The sequence below is a fragment of the Brienomyrus brachyistius genome, chromosome 2, assembly GCF_023856365.1.
Source record: "Brienomyrus brachyistius isolate T26 chromosome 2, BBRACH_0.4, whole genome shotgun sequence".
NCBI classification, from domain to species: domain Eukaryota; kingdom Metazoa; phylum Chordata; class Actinopteri; order Osteoglossiformes; family Mormyridae; genus Brienomyrus; species Brienomyrus brachyistius.
In genome coordinates, this window is record NC_064534.1 from 17,789,751 (window position 1) to 17,801,986 (window position 12,236).

The window sequence follows — 12,236 nt, forward strand, 5'->3', positions numbered from 1 at the left end:
CATTTGGAGAGGTTTTCTTTTCATTGCTGTCAGTGGCTCATTGAGGTTTACACTTATCCCCTGCCCTGGACTGACGAGCCAAGTCTAGTGGAGCTTGTCTTTGATTGCTCCCTCAGAAGAGAGCCGCTTGCAGTTGTCAGACTTTGTGGAATAAGGGGTGCCGTTCACTTGTCCACATAATAGACAGTGGTCCGTTTCCAAAGAAAAGCGAGCGCAGGTTGCCCTAGAATTTGGCAGTCCATGTCGGAAGGGTTTAATGGTCTCCTCGGCCCCTCTAAAATAGTTATTGTGTCAGTGTCTTTGGGCTTTTTAATTCTTTTTTGCCGTCTGTGTTTCTTTTCAGTGTGTTCTTCTGACTAAATGCACTCATTATTTTTTCTGTAGGCAACTGAGAATAGAAACGCCATGCTTTTTACAACAGTTTTACTCTGATTTTGGTATGAAGATGGAAATCTTACATTTGCAGTGAAGAGAACATCTGTGAGCTGAATATTGAAACATGAACATCAGTTGACAGGGCTAGTGAACTGAAAAATAGTATGTGAAAGGTGGGAAAAAAACATTCCTAGAAGTGAGACAGAGTCTGATGGAGGAGGGGGGGTGGAGTGATGTTATGTACTAGTGTGTTTATGGGAATTTTCGTGATGTGGAATGTAAATCCAGTCTAGGCAATCTCTCTCCCAGTCCTGCAGTGAGCTGTCAGGAAGCCTGCTGGCTTATCAAATGCAGGCACACAGAGCGACCAGGGGTTGGGGAGGTGAAAGGTCGCTTCCTGTCATTCTTCTGCTATGCCGAGTTCCCATGAGCGGGCATGCCAAGTCCAGTATGCTTGGAACTGAGAGGCTAAGACAACCTGGCTTGTCCCGCAAATGCGAGCTCCCTGAGCATCTGGACACACCGCATGCCCCACGCTTGCATGCTACATGCCGCGCTCGTACATGCCTAGGACTGGGACCCTGCATACCATCCATGGGCTGTGCAGGGTCTGCATCGAGCGCATGCTGCCTCAGGTCTGTGACACGGCGCACTGACCCCTTGCAGAGGATGTTATATGGGTAGAACATGCTGCCTTGTACAGGCTCGGGTATTTAAATGGGGGGTCTAGGGTGCTGGTGTTCTTGCTGCTAAGCAGAATATTCACTATGGTAAATTGGCTTGCAGTCGATAATTAAATAGTTGTGTGGGTATTGGGTGTAGCTTAAACTGTGTATGTGCTATTTGATATTCAAATGTATTACGCAATGTACCTGCTACAATTTAAAATGTACTTTTCATTTTTATACGTTTTTCTGCCATTTAGATTAAGGTTAATGTCTGCACCGGTGTACTATCCTCATTTCACTGTCATGCACATGTGTACTCGTGTTGCTCTACCATTGAATTCAGTGAATGTGAGCCTGACTCATACAGCGTATTTTTTTTTTTTAATCAAAACAATCTAATTATTTAGCTGATCTTTAAATTATAAACATCTCAAACATTATCTTCAGGTGACTTCATTCCCATAAATAGTATTTTTGATGCCAGTCATTAAAATGATATCTCTTGGTCACTTTTGAGTGTGCAACATGCTTACCCCTTGACTTTCATGTTCAGCATGTATGGCTTGGTGTGTGACACCAAAACAACTTTGATTTGTATTTTTTTTTCTCTTATATTGCATGACACTTTTATGGTGAACATTAACACAAGTAATAAAACATTCTCTGATGCGAACAAAGAGTTCGCCTTGAAATTAGTTTGTTTGGAATCTGTTTCTTATTCCCATAGCTTTGAATAAATCACATTTTGAGATTAATATGTACAGTTAACATGGTAGATATTTTACAAATATTGCACAGCTTACAGACTTATGAATTGTATTCCCTTGAAGCCTGTGGGGGTCGTGCTTGTATGAAGAGTCAAGTCTTCCTGTCAAATTCATTTTTATCTTGGATCCCATAGGTCACTCTCTAATATATTCACTCTGCTAGTGCTGTAATTTGGCATAGAAAGTGAAGTGATCCGACTGAAGCTAACAGGACAGAGGGCCAGACCTCTTAACGGTGGATGAGTATTGCTGCAGTGTTTGCAGGCAGAAAACGAATGAAAGACAGAGACGAGAAAGGAAGAGAATGTGATTCCGGCTCCATCTGAGAACCTCAGTTATTCACGTTTAATATGGATAAAGTTAAAAACAAGAGGCAGTTCCTGCTTCTGCTTGGTGTATCAGTAAGAACCAGTATACTGGAAAGTCAGTCTCTATCCCCAATATTCTCTGGCAAATTCACTTGAAACACACAGCACAGGCTCAAGCTGCTCACTTAGCTCAGTGTGCCCTCTCTCTTTCTCACACACACACACGCACACAGTTCTTTTTTTTACCCCCCAGCTGGTGATACGGAATCCTGGCTTCCGTTTCTCATGTCTTCAGAGCAGAATGGGCATGCCGGCAATGCTGGCAGGATGAAATGTGTGTTGTCAGGCTGTTGAAGCATGTCATATTCATCTAAATAGTGGCTGTATGACATAAACGCCCCTTTCACACTGTTTGGGCTGAAATCATGAGCAGTAATGCAAATGGGTTTTTTTTGCTCATGTGGCCTCTGCTAATGCTATATACTGCTGCCATTTTGAAAGGTGTAAGGTTGTGTGGTTGTTTTTCCAGTGTGATGCCCCTTGCCAGGGTCTTGTGCTTCACCCTAGAGGACGAGAAAATGTGATTCTTTGAGAACTTCCCCTTGGTGTTTACAGCCTTTGTGCACAGTTATTTCTCGTGCCTGACTCCCTTGAGGAGTTAATTATTTGTTGGTTTAGAATCACCATTATTCTGCGAGTGTAATGAATGTCTAAGAAATTCTTCCGATGCTGTATAAGAAGGTACTGCAATTCCTGCACAGTGGCAGTGCGTATAGTCAGGATATGAGGCATAGAGATGAAAAAGACAGCTGAGTAAGCGGAAAGAGGGGTGACATTGGCACAGTTAGAGAAACTGTGGTGGTTGGCAGTGAGATGATCCTCTGTATGGCTGACATATAGCAAAAAAATAGGTAAATAATTTGTTGCAGTAAATCAGTAAATATTAGACTTTGCTTTATTGGTGTCATGTTGGTATATGAGAGTCTGATGGTTGTGCTGGTAATGTATTTGAGGATGTGGTGGGCAGCCTTGGGGAAAGAGCCACTAAGGTTCCAGATTCTTCTGTTTCTTAGAGACCAGTAGCAACTTCTAGAAGTGAGTTTATGAAACAAATGGTCACTGTTTGTGATGGGATCACTGATGATGATTGTTGCTTGTTCTGCACTTGGGTGGATGTGTAACTGAGGGTAGATTGCAGCCAGTAACCTTCTCAGCAGAGCTAATTCACCACCACATCCAGGCAGTTCTGGAGCTATTTCCGAAATTCCACCTTAAGCTGTCAATATAACTTTGTATTGATACATTAATCTCGTTCTTTCTGACTTTTATGAAATGCAGACTAGTGCTACAATTCTTGTAAAAGAAGAAAGTTAAGTTCATATTTAAAAAAATAATAGTTCCATATAATACTGTTCCATGATTTGATAAATTACATTCCTTGCATTTCTCAAAAATCTCAGACTGAGCAGTAGATTAACTTCACAGCTTTATGCTTTAATCGGTAATCGGAGCTCATTGAATGCTGGGTGAAATTTTTAGGTATTGGCTATATTCGAAACCTTTCACTCCTGTACTCATTGTCTATTTCCTGTATAATAAAGGTTATGTAGTTCACTATATAAGGAATGAGTCAGTGAAACAAGACAACATTCCAAGTTGCTCCATGTTGGCATCCCAAGAACCTTTGACAGTTGACATTCGCAAATAGAAAAATACAGGAACAATATGGATGTGTGTGTCTGTAATTTAAAAAACAAAAATTTTCAAAATGATTTAATTTTGTTGTGCAACCTACAGGCATGGACCGGGGAAGCGTGAACAACAGTCGAGGGATCGAGAGAATATGGGGTTTAATAGGGAAAACCACACCACTCTACATAAAACGACGTCAATGACCGGACTGGGCAAAACATTCCTAACGTAAACCTAAATATATTGAACTAATGACAGGAACAAGAAACAGCTGGTAAACACGGGGAATTTACACGGGGTAAAGAAAAAAAACGTGCTTATACTTTTATATAAAATTTCCTTCCTATGCATTGCATTATGGTATACATACACCGTGGTAGTGTACATCATCTGTACTATGCAATTTTCAGTACATTATGGGGATTTCATAGTGCTTTTTATAATTATATATAGCATTTTATAATTAATTCATTACATTACATTACATGTGTACTATATCAGTAAGAGGGAGCAATTTTGAAAGCATTGTTGAGTACAGCTTGGCTAACCTCCAGTCTATGAGGTCAAAGGTCAGGTTGGCAATATGCAGGACCACATGTCCCATTGGTTTTGGTCTGCTATGGGATTGGTTTTGCGTTTACCTTTTTGGCTGCTTTTTAAATGTGTTGAAAGGCAAGGCAAATTGTCATAGAAACCCAATGTTTGTTATAGTGTCCTGGATATGTCTCCGTCTATATTACTAGAATGCCTTGTCTATCCAGGAAAGCAGAAGAGGATTTATATCTTGTACAAAGTGTAAACTGCTTCAGTTTTTGATGAGCAGGTCCTTGGTGAGTGCTGGTGGACTTTTTCCTTCATGGCTGATGCTGTGGTGTGAATTTCAGGTGACCATCCTGAGAGGGAAGGACGGCTATGGCTTCACCATTTGTTCTGACTCTCCTGTGAGAGTTCAAGCTGTGGATCCAGGCAGGAAACAATCTTTGGAGTCTTTCTGTGTACAAATGCACACACAGACACGCACACACACAACACATAGACATAGATCTGAAGGTGATGATACATGGCTCAACTTTTTAAGCAATGTTGCCTGCAGTGTTGCTGAATGACGAGGCTCAGGCATTTACCCTTTGAGAATTGGCAACACATTTCTCTTTGGACAATACTGACCTCAGTGGGCAACTTTTTGAGATCTTCCAATCAGAATGTTAGCAGCCAATTACGTGACCAACTTGGAGCTAAAGCATCCATCTTTCTGGTGTCCGTCTCTCTGGCAATAGAGTTGCTCTTCTTTGATTGGTTGTTACCAACTGCCCATTGCCTTGCTAAGTTGTCCTGTGGCTCGCCTGGTTGCCTGTTGCTGGCAACAATGCCCAAAACGTTTCCCCATGTATCAGCACCTTGACTTCTGGGCAGTTACAGTGTTCTTCGTTTATTCTAATTATCTGTCTGTCACAGTAACCTGAAACATAAGTTTATTCATTCTGCAGCCCGTCGAACTGCCTCTCAATGATTTCTATTGGTAATTCTCTCTTTATTTTCATGTCATGACTTTCAGGTGGTCCAGCAGATGAAGCTGGCCTTCAGCAGTTTGACACCATTCTGCATCTGAATGGCCAACCTGTTGAACACTGGAAGTGTGTGGATGTTGCCCATGCAATTAGGTACACTCTCAGAACTAAGTTGCACACTCCAGAATAGAATGCACAGTGCCTGGGGTTTTCAGTTCATGTCTGCAAGGTCCACTGCCATCAGCTGTTAAAAACATTGTTTTTCTTGTATCAGGACTCAAATCTCATTTTCTTTGAATTTGGTGATCAGTGATCATTGTTGACACACCACAGCACACAGTGCACAACAACAAAATGTGTCCACTGCATTTAACCCATATGTGATATAGTATGGGGGCGGCATGGTGGTGCAGTGGTTAGCACTGTTGCCTCACACATCTGGGAACCGGGTTTGAGTCTCCGCCTGGGTCACATGTGTGTGGAGTTTGCATGTTCTCCCCATGTTGTTGTGGGGTTTTCTCCGGGTACTCCGGTTTCCCCCCACAGTCCAAAAACATTGGAGTTGCTAAATTGCCCGTAGGTGTGCATGTGTGAGTGAATGGTGTGTGAGTGTGCCCTGTGCTGGGCTGGCCCCCCATCCTGGGTTGCTCCCTGCCTCGTGCCCATTGCTTCCAGGATAGGCTCCAGACCCCCCGCGACCCAGTAGGATAAGCGATTTGGAAAATGGAGGGTTGGATATAGCACAGGGCAGCTAATTCAGCACCCAGGGAGCAATGATTGAGGGTGGCACCTTGCTTGTCAGAGATTTAAACCAGCAATCTTTCAATTACACGTGCGAGTCCCTAACCATTAGACCACCACTTATTTTCCTTGCAGGAGCTGCCGGTCTGAAATCAAATTGACAGTATGGCGTACAGTGCCCATCATGAAGCCAGGGTTCGAAGGCCTGATTCACAGGCCATCTTACAAGCCATCTGGTTGCACCGCAATGTCACCCCCTAGCAAGAAACGTGAGAAGACCCCCTTAAAACTTACTCAGCAAGGACAGAGTCATCGTATACTTGTAAATGGGCTAGAGGGTGGTAATGGAGAGCTAGGAAGTCCTTGGGGTGAGCGGCAAGAGGAAAGCAACAGGGCCCGGACACAGACTGCGACGCTGAAGGGCACACATGTGACATCATCAACTGGAGACAACTACATTATCCTGACAGCAATTAACCCTGGGAACCAGGTACTAATCTGTTCTCTGACTAAGAACCTGGACTGAAAATTAAATTTTTAATTGAGGCTGACAGGAACTGCAAGCATCTTACATTTCAGGGTATGCTTATGTTGGTTTTTGTAATAAATGATTTTCCACTTAGAAAAACGGCAATAGAGAAAGACTTGAGCATTTTATATTGAATAGGACTGTGAAAAACCCTGTGGGGGGCATTTGGCAGTTGTCTCTGTCTTAGGGATCATGTTGTACTCTGTTCTGCCTTACTGAGCATACAGCTCTAGGAGGCAAGAGGAGCTTCACAATGATGCAGCCTCTGGAGGGAGACGTGTTGACAGGGTGTCGTGCAGGGAGAGCTGGGTTGTCTCTCCACACCAGGCGTGTATCAGTGCTAGGTCCGCCATCATCACCTATGCCAATAGAAACAGTCCCTTACTGGCTCCTCCCACAGGCGCCGCTCTAGATGCATTGTGAAAAGCACTATACTCCTTCTGTGTGTAAACATAAAATTGCATGTGGCTCTGAGGGTTAGTCTGTGATCAAAAGGTCGTTCTTTCAGATTCCATGTCTGGTAGAGTGATTTCACAGTCCGGCCCTTGACCAAGGCCCTTAACCCCAATAGCTCCAGGAACTGGCTAGCCTTCCTTTTTCATTTACATGTTTCTTTGGACAGACAAATGCATCTGATAAAAAAATGCAATTGTAATTTTAAGAATAGTGAACGATTCCAACAAAGTGCAGTCTTTCAGGCAATCTAAATGGATTCTTTCTAAATTAAAGGCATCCATAACATATCGAGACAATTGGAGAGCTAACAACTTAAACAACAATAGTGGGGTATTATCTGGTTTTTGTCTTGGTATTTCATGCCCGACCTTTTCTGTAAAGGTGACAGATACTTTGCACTGGGATACGTGCAGAGACTTGTTTTGGGGAGTGCTGGAAATGGTTATACCAGGATTTGTAAAGCTGCACTCTTCTTTCCTTCTATAATGTCAGTTGTACTGTTGACCAAATGACCAGATCAAAAGCAGATGTTCAGTAATTCATATATCACAGACATCACACATGTGTTTTTTCCCCTCAGATGTTGCAGCCTTATTATCAGGATGACCCCGGTGCTCTCGGTAAGTTGGTCTTCTATCTTGCCAGATCTAGACAGCCAGCTCAGGCTTTATAGACACTTCTATGATTTTTAGCCATCTGAGATGCACTGGGTCCTGTTTCATCAGGGAAGTCGTACCCAACTTGTCCAACCAGTGGGTTCCAGCCGGACACTGAATCGCAGGGCAGGCCTACTTTCCTGCGGAAATCCTCGACGAGCAAGTCCGCTAAAGACCTTGCCTCTGCTGGCTACCAGCAGAACTACGCCAACTACCAGAACTGCACAATCGTCCGGTCCCATGTTCCTCAAACTAGCTACAGCACATATGTCAAGCTGGCGCCCAAAATACTCATCTTCCCTATTTTTGTACAGGTGTGGAGTTACGGGTTTTTGTTAGCTCTGTGTTACGGTTAAATTCCATTATCCATTCTTTTTGGTTTTGTTGAAAAGATGATTGGCCTAAAATCTGACACTCAGCATTTCTGTTTATTAAAACAGTTTACAATAGTTTAAAGTAATGAGTAAATTATTTAAAATAAATCTGTAACTTTATTCCATTTATGGGTACTGCTATCTAAATTATTTTAAACAGTATTAGCTCACGATGATAGAATAGATCATTTGTATGTAATACAATGTTATAAAAATCCAGTATTTGCATAGTTTACATTTTTAAGTTTGCAAATTGTTTGTATCTCTTAAAAGTATGCTGTGTACATTACCGTCAGACTTGCATATTATTAGTTAATGCATCAATATAGGTTGGAGCTGGCTGGCCTCATATAGTCATTGGAGTGTCATGCCAAGGCTCTGTGTGTGGGGGGCGGGTGGGGCATGTATATATTACATTCTGGGGACCAAATGTCCCTACAATATGACAAAAACCTGTTATTCTGACATTGTGCGAACCATTTCTTGGATCCCCACAAGGGGAAACTCAATTTAATAAATATCTGTAACCACAATCAAAAAAAAAAAAACGCTTTGATTACTAAAAACCTTGGATACTTATGGGTAAAGTTAGGGCTGGGTAGGGGTCAGGGGTGCCACTTTTGGGATTAGGGTTAGAACTTAGAAATGAATAAACAGTCTCCATAAAGATATTAATACAAACGAGTGTGCTCTCAGTCACTTGGGACTGTAGTGAATAGTTTGTGTTTCTCTGCCACTTGCAGCCCCTGGACCTTTGCAGTCCAGCCCGATCACTGGTTCTGTTAGAGGAAATGATGCTGCATGAGAGCAAACACCTGTCCACCAAGGTAATGCCAAAGGCGTGACCTCAGGTTCCGAGACAGTGCTGCCTCACATTCCACATTCCTACAATTCCTCCTTAAGTACAACCACTTCATCCTTATTTGACAATTATCCTGAGTTCCATTTACTAATGCTAACCATAGTTCTTAACAGGCAAAAAGTCTTATATTGAGTTTCTAATATACTCATACCCAGTAAAAATTTGGTAACAAAATCACCCAGAGTGAAATACAGATTTTTTTTTTCTGACACAGACGATGATCTTGGAGCCTGAGGTCATAATGAAGGGTCTGTTTTTTATCAGAATATGGTTTGTGATACACTTTAAAGAATGCGCCGGAGCTGCGCATCACAATGAAGAAGGATGGATAGCCTGACATTCTGAGGTGTTGGGGGGAAATCCATGACGTACCACTGTGACTGTGGGATAAAACTGGGCACCCAGTAGGTGCAGTGTGGGGTCAAAGGGTTGTAGCGGCGAGAGAGCCTCTGCAGACTGCAGGGCATGTATTTAATGAACTGTCTGGCTCAACTTGCCCTTGTTAGCAGTTCAGTATTCTTCTTGTGCTGTACACTTGTTTCCCTTTGTCTATATAACACTTTTAATTAGCGTCTGTTTGCCTGGGCAGCAGCAGTATGCGATTTCTGTTATTTTCACAGTTTTTCCGCTTATCATAGTCTGTGCTTTTATATGGTTTACCTTTGACCCCCGCTGCGCTCTCCCTCTGAATGGCTCATGTGAAGGAGGCTCTTGAGAGGGCACAAGCGGGGAGCAACAGGCTGGGGTAATCACCCCACTGGGGGAGGCTGGCACGGGCTCGACTCATGGCCTGCAGAGCTGTATTTTCTCAGGGTGTTTTTGAAGATGAGGGCATGATGCCAAGCCGGGTTGCCATTGTGATAATGTTGTGTAAAGGAAGCGTGATCTGGGGGAGAGGAAGACAAGAGGGCATGTTTGTACTTAGTGATGGCAGAGGGGAGCTCGGCTTTGTTTTCCTGGCAACTTGATCTGCGGCAAAGCTCCAAGTGTTGGCTTTTTTGGTGAGCCTGAGCTTTAAGGTTACTATTAACGTGCACATCCATTTAAGAGGATGTTGAGACGTTTATTATCTGATAGCTGTTTGGTTGTTATTCCACACAAACGAGACTGTGCTTGTATGTATAATTTGTTGAGCCATGGGTGGTGCAGTGCAGGGAGATAGCCTGGCTGTCCATGGCCTTTTTAACAGAACTCAGTGGTTTTATGGAATAGTGAATGTAATGCAGTATGAAGGCAGAATAAACGGGAGAGATTTTAGTGATCCGCATTGATACTGTTAATGGATGCTGCTTTGTCCAGGGCTCCGTGCTCAGATGAGGTCTATGGGGAGTGGACAGTCGCCAGCAGGGAGGATATGAGGGGGACCATGGGCTTTTCTTGTTCCTTTGTTAAACCATCCATTGACAAGAGACACTAGTGTTTCTGCCAAGTAGCTGAGCCAGAAAAACCCAGGAAGGAAGCTAGTAATGGAGTGTGTTCACTGCCCTGAGTTTTCTATGTGCACGCTAGGGCTCCTCACCCCGAGAATCCCAGCTTGTTGTCAGCACACTAATGAGTGGGATTTGTGACCCGTTCTGCCAGTGCTGGTTGAATATTTCACTGCAGCCTGAGGTATTGTTGAAAATTGTACAGGGTTGAATGAGTGGGAGCCATTTCCAAGCTGAGCCCATCACCCATGAAGACATATAAATGAAGGCCAGGCAGTGTTGATATGCCGCTGTCTCTGTCTATACATGGCTTTAGGTTAATTTGATGTTAACTGTTTTTGAATGACCAATGGCCAGTCCTCTATGCCAGCTTCAGTCTCTGTGTGGTGTATATATAGATGTAGCATGACCTGGGAATGTCGGTATGTGGCTGAGTCTCTAAAACTGAGCAGGGTACCATTCAGATCCAATTCATGCTGTTTCCTTGGGTGCCTCCACGCCCAGGTGACCGTGTTCATCTATACTGACCTGATGCTGCTGACGCGGGAGGACGAGCCTGGCCGCTGCAATGTGCTGCAGAACCCCCTGTTCCTCCATCACCTCTGTCTGCGAGATGGTAGGTGTGCTCAGAGAAACGTAGTCGGGCTTTCTGAGACCCAGGTCTGTTAATCACCCCTTCTATCCATCCATCCATCCATCCATCCTTCCCTCTTTGAACCACTTATTCTGGTGTGGGTAACAGGTATACCTGTCTCTGGCAACACAGTGCCCAAGGCTGGAGTACATGGGGGACAGGATGCCAGTCCACACTAAGAGACAAGCATACACTATGGAGATGCCAGGTAGCCTGACTGCATGGCCTGTGAGAGGAAACTAGAGAACCTGAAGGAAACCTATGCAACACGGAGAGAACAAGACAACTCTACATACATACATGTTACAGTCTCATCTTGCAGCTCATTTATAATAATGATTATAGTGATATGTGCATTTTCAAACCATAACCACAGTGTTTCTCTCTTTAGAAGTGAGATGTTGGGTGTCATGGGGGCTCAGTGGGGGCCGCCTTTGCCTCACAAAGGGTTGGAAGTTCAAATTTGGCAATGCTCTGTGTGTGGGGCTTGCATGTTATCTCTGTGTTGCTCCAGTTTCACCTCGCAGTCCAAAGATAAGTGTCCCACAATGTGTATCTTGATGTCGAGCTGTTGAGCGCAGACTGTATGGAAGGTGGTAGCTGTGTTGTGTGGGACTTGAGAGCATACAGGTCTGAAATGTTGTGGCAGGTTTTTTTCCAGGTGGGTGCAGCCTACTCTGGTGGTGACGTCATTTGTTGTATCGAACAGTTAACATAGGTGGCTGTTAATATTTAATAAATAATCATTTACATGCTAGCTTTCTGGCCAGGAGATGTTTCTCGATAGTGGCCCAGTGGCTCGATAAAGTGAAGACATCAAAATTTAAGAGATTATATTTGCATATGGAATTGACCATTAGGGGTGTACGCCACAGAAGGTGGAAACCCTTTTAGAAGGGATTGCTGTTGTGCATGAGCTGTGCTCGCTGAAGTGCCGCATTTCTCAGTGTTGTTTCGGTTGTATGTGAGGCCCTCCTGACACGCAGTTGGTTTTACCGCCATCAGCATTAGGAGCTCCGAGCCGCGGCCGTCTCCACCCCTCATTGTTATCGAGAGAGAGGCGCCAGCCCTGTGTTTGCAGGGAACGTGAGCGAGTAGCGGCCAGGCGCTCCGCATTGTTGGTGCTGTCCGAAGCAGGACGGGGCGGGATGTTGGACAGACTGGGGCCGCGGGGAGCCGGGGGGGGAAGGAGGTGCGCGATGACCTTCCTGAGCTGACAGCGTGGGAGCGTGGATGTGA

At 44.0% G+C, this 12,236-nt stretch overlaps 1 protein-coding gene across 4 annotated transcripts in view; it reads left to right on the forward strand.

The window, feature by feature from the left end:
• LOC125720063 (regulator of G-protein signaling 3-like) overlaps positions 1–12,236 on the forward strand; it is a 77,446-nt gene that overhangs the window by 16,740 nt on the left and 48,470 nt on the right. For 3 of the 4 annotated variants that reach the window (XM_048995088.1, XM_048995097.1, XM_048995107.1), the window contains 7 exons: positions 4,695–4,776; positions 5,366–5,471; positions 6,195–6,549; positions 7,625–7,664; positions 7,770–8,014; positions 8,818–8,901; positions 10,868–10,979. In XM_048995088.1, coding sequence (XP_048851045.1) covers positions 4,695–4,776; positions 5,366–5,471; positions 6,195–6,549; positions 7,625–7,664; positions 7,770–8,014; positions 8,818–8,901; positions 10,868–10,979 — 1,024 coding nt within the window. Of the gene's footprint in view, positions 1–808; positions 1,011–4,694; positions 4,777–5,365; positions 5,472–6,194; positions 6,550–7,624; positions 7,665–7,769; positions 8,015–8,817; positions 8,902–10,867; positions 10,980–12,236 lie in introns of those variants that run through there. The other variant, XM_048995116.1, reaches the window with a different exon arrangement.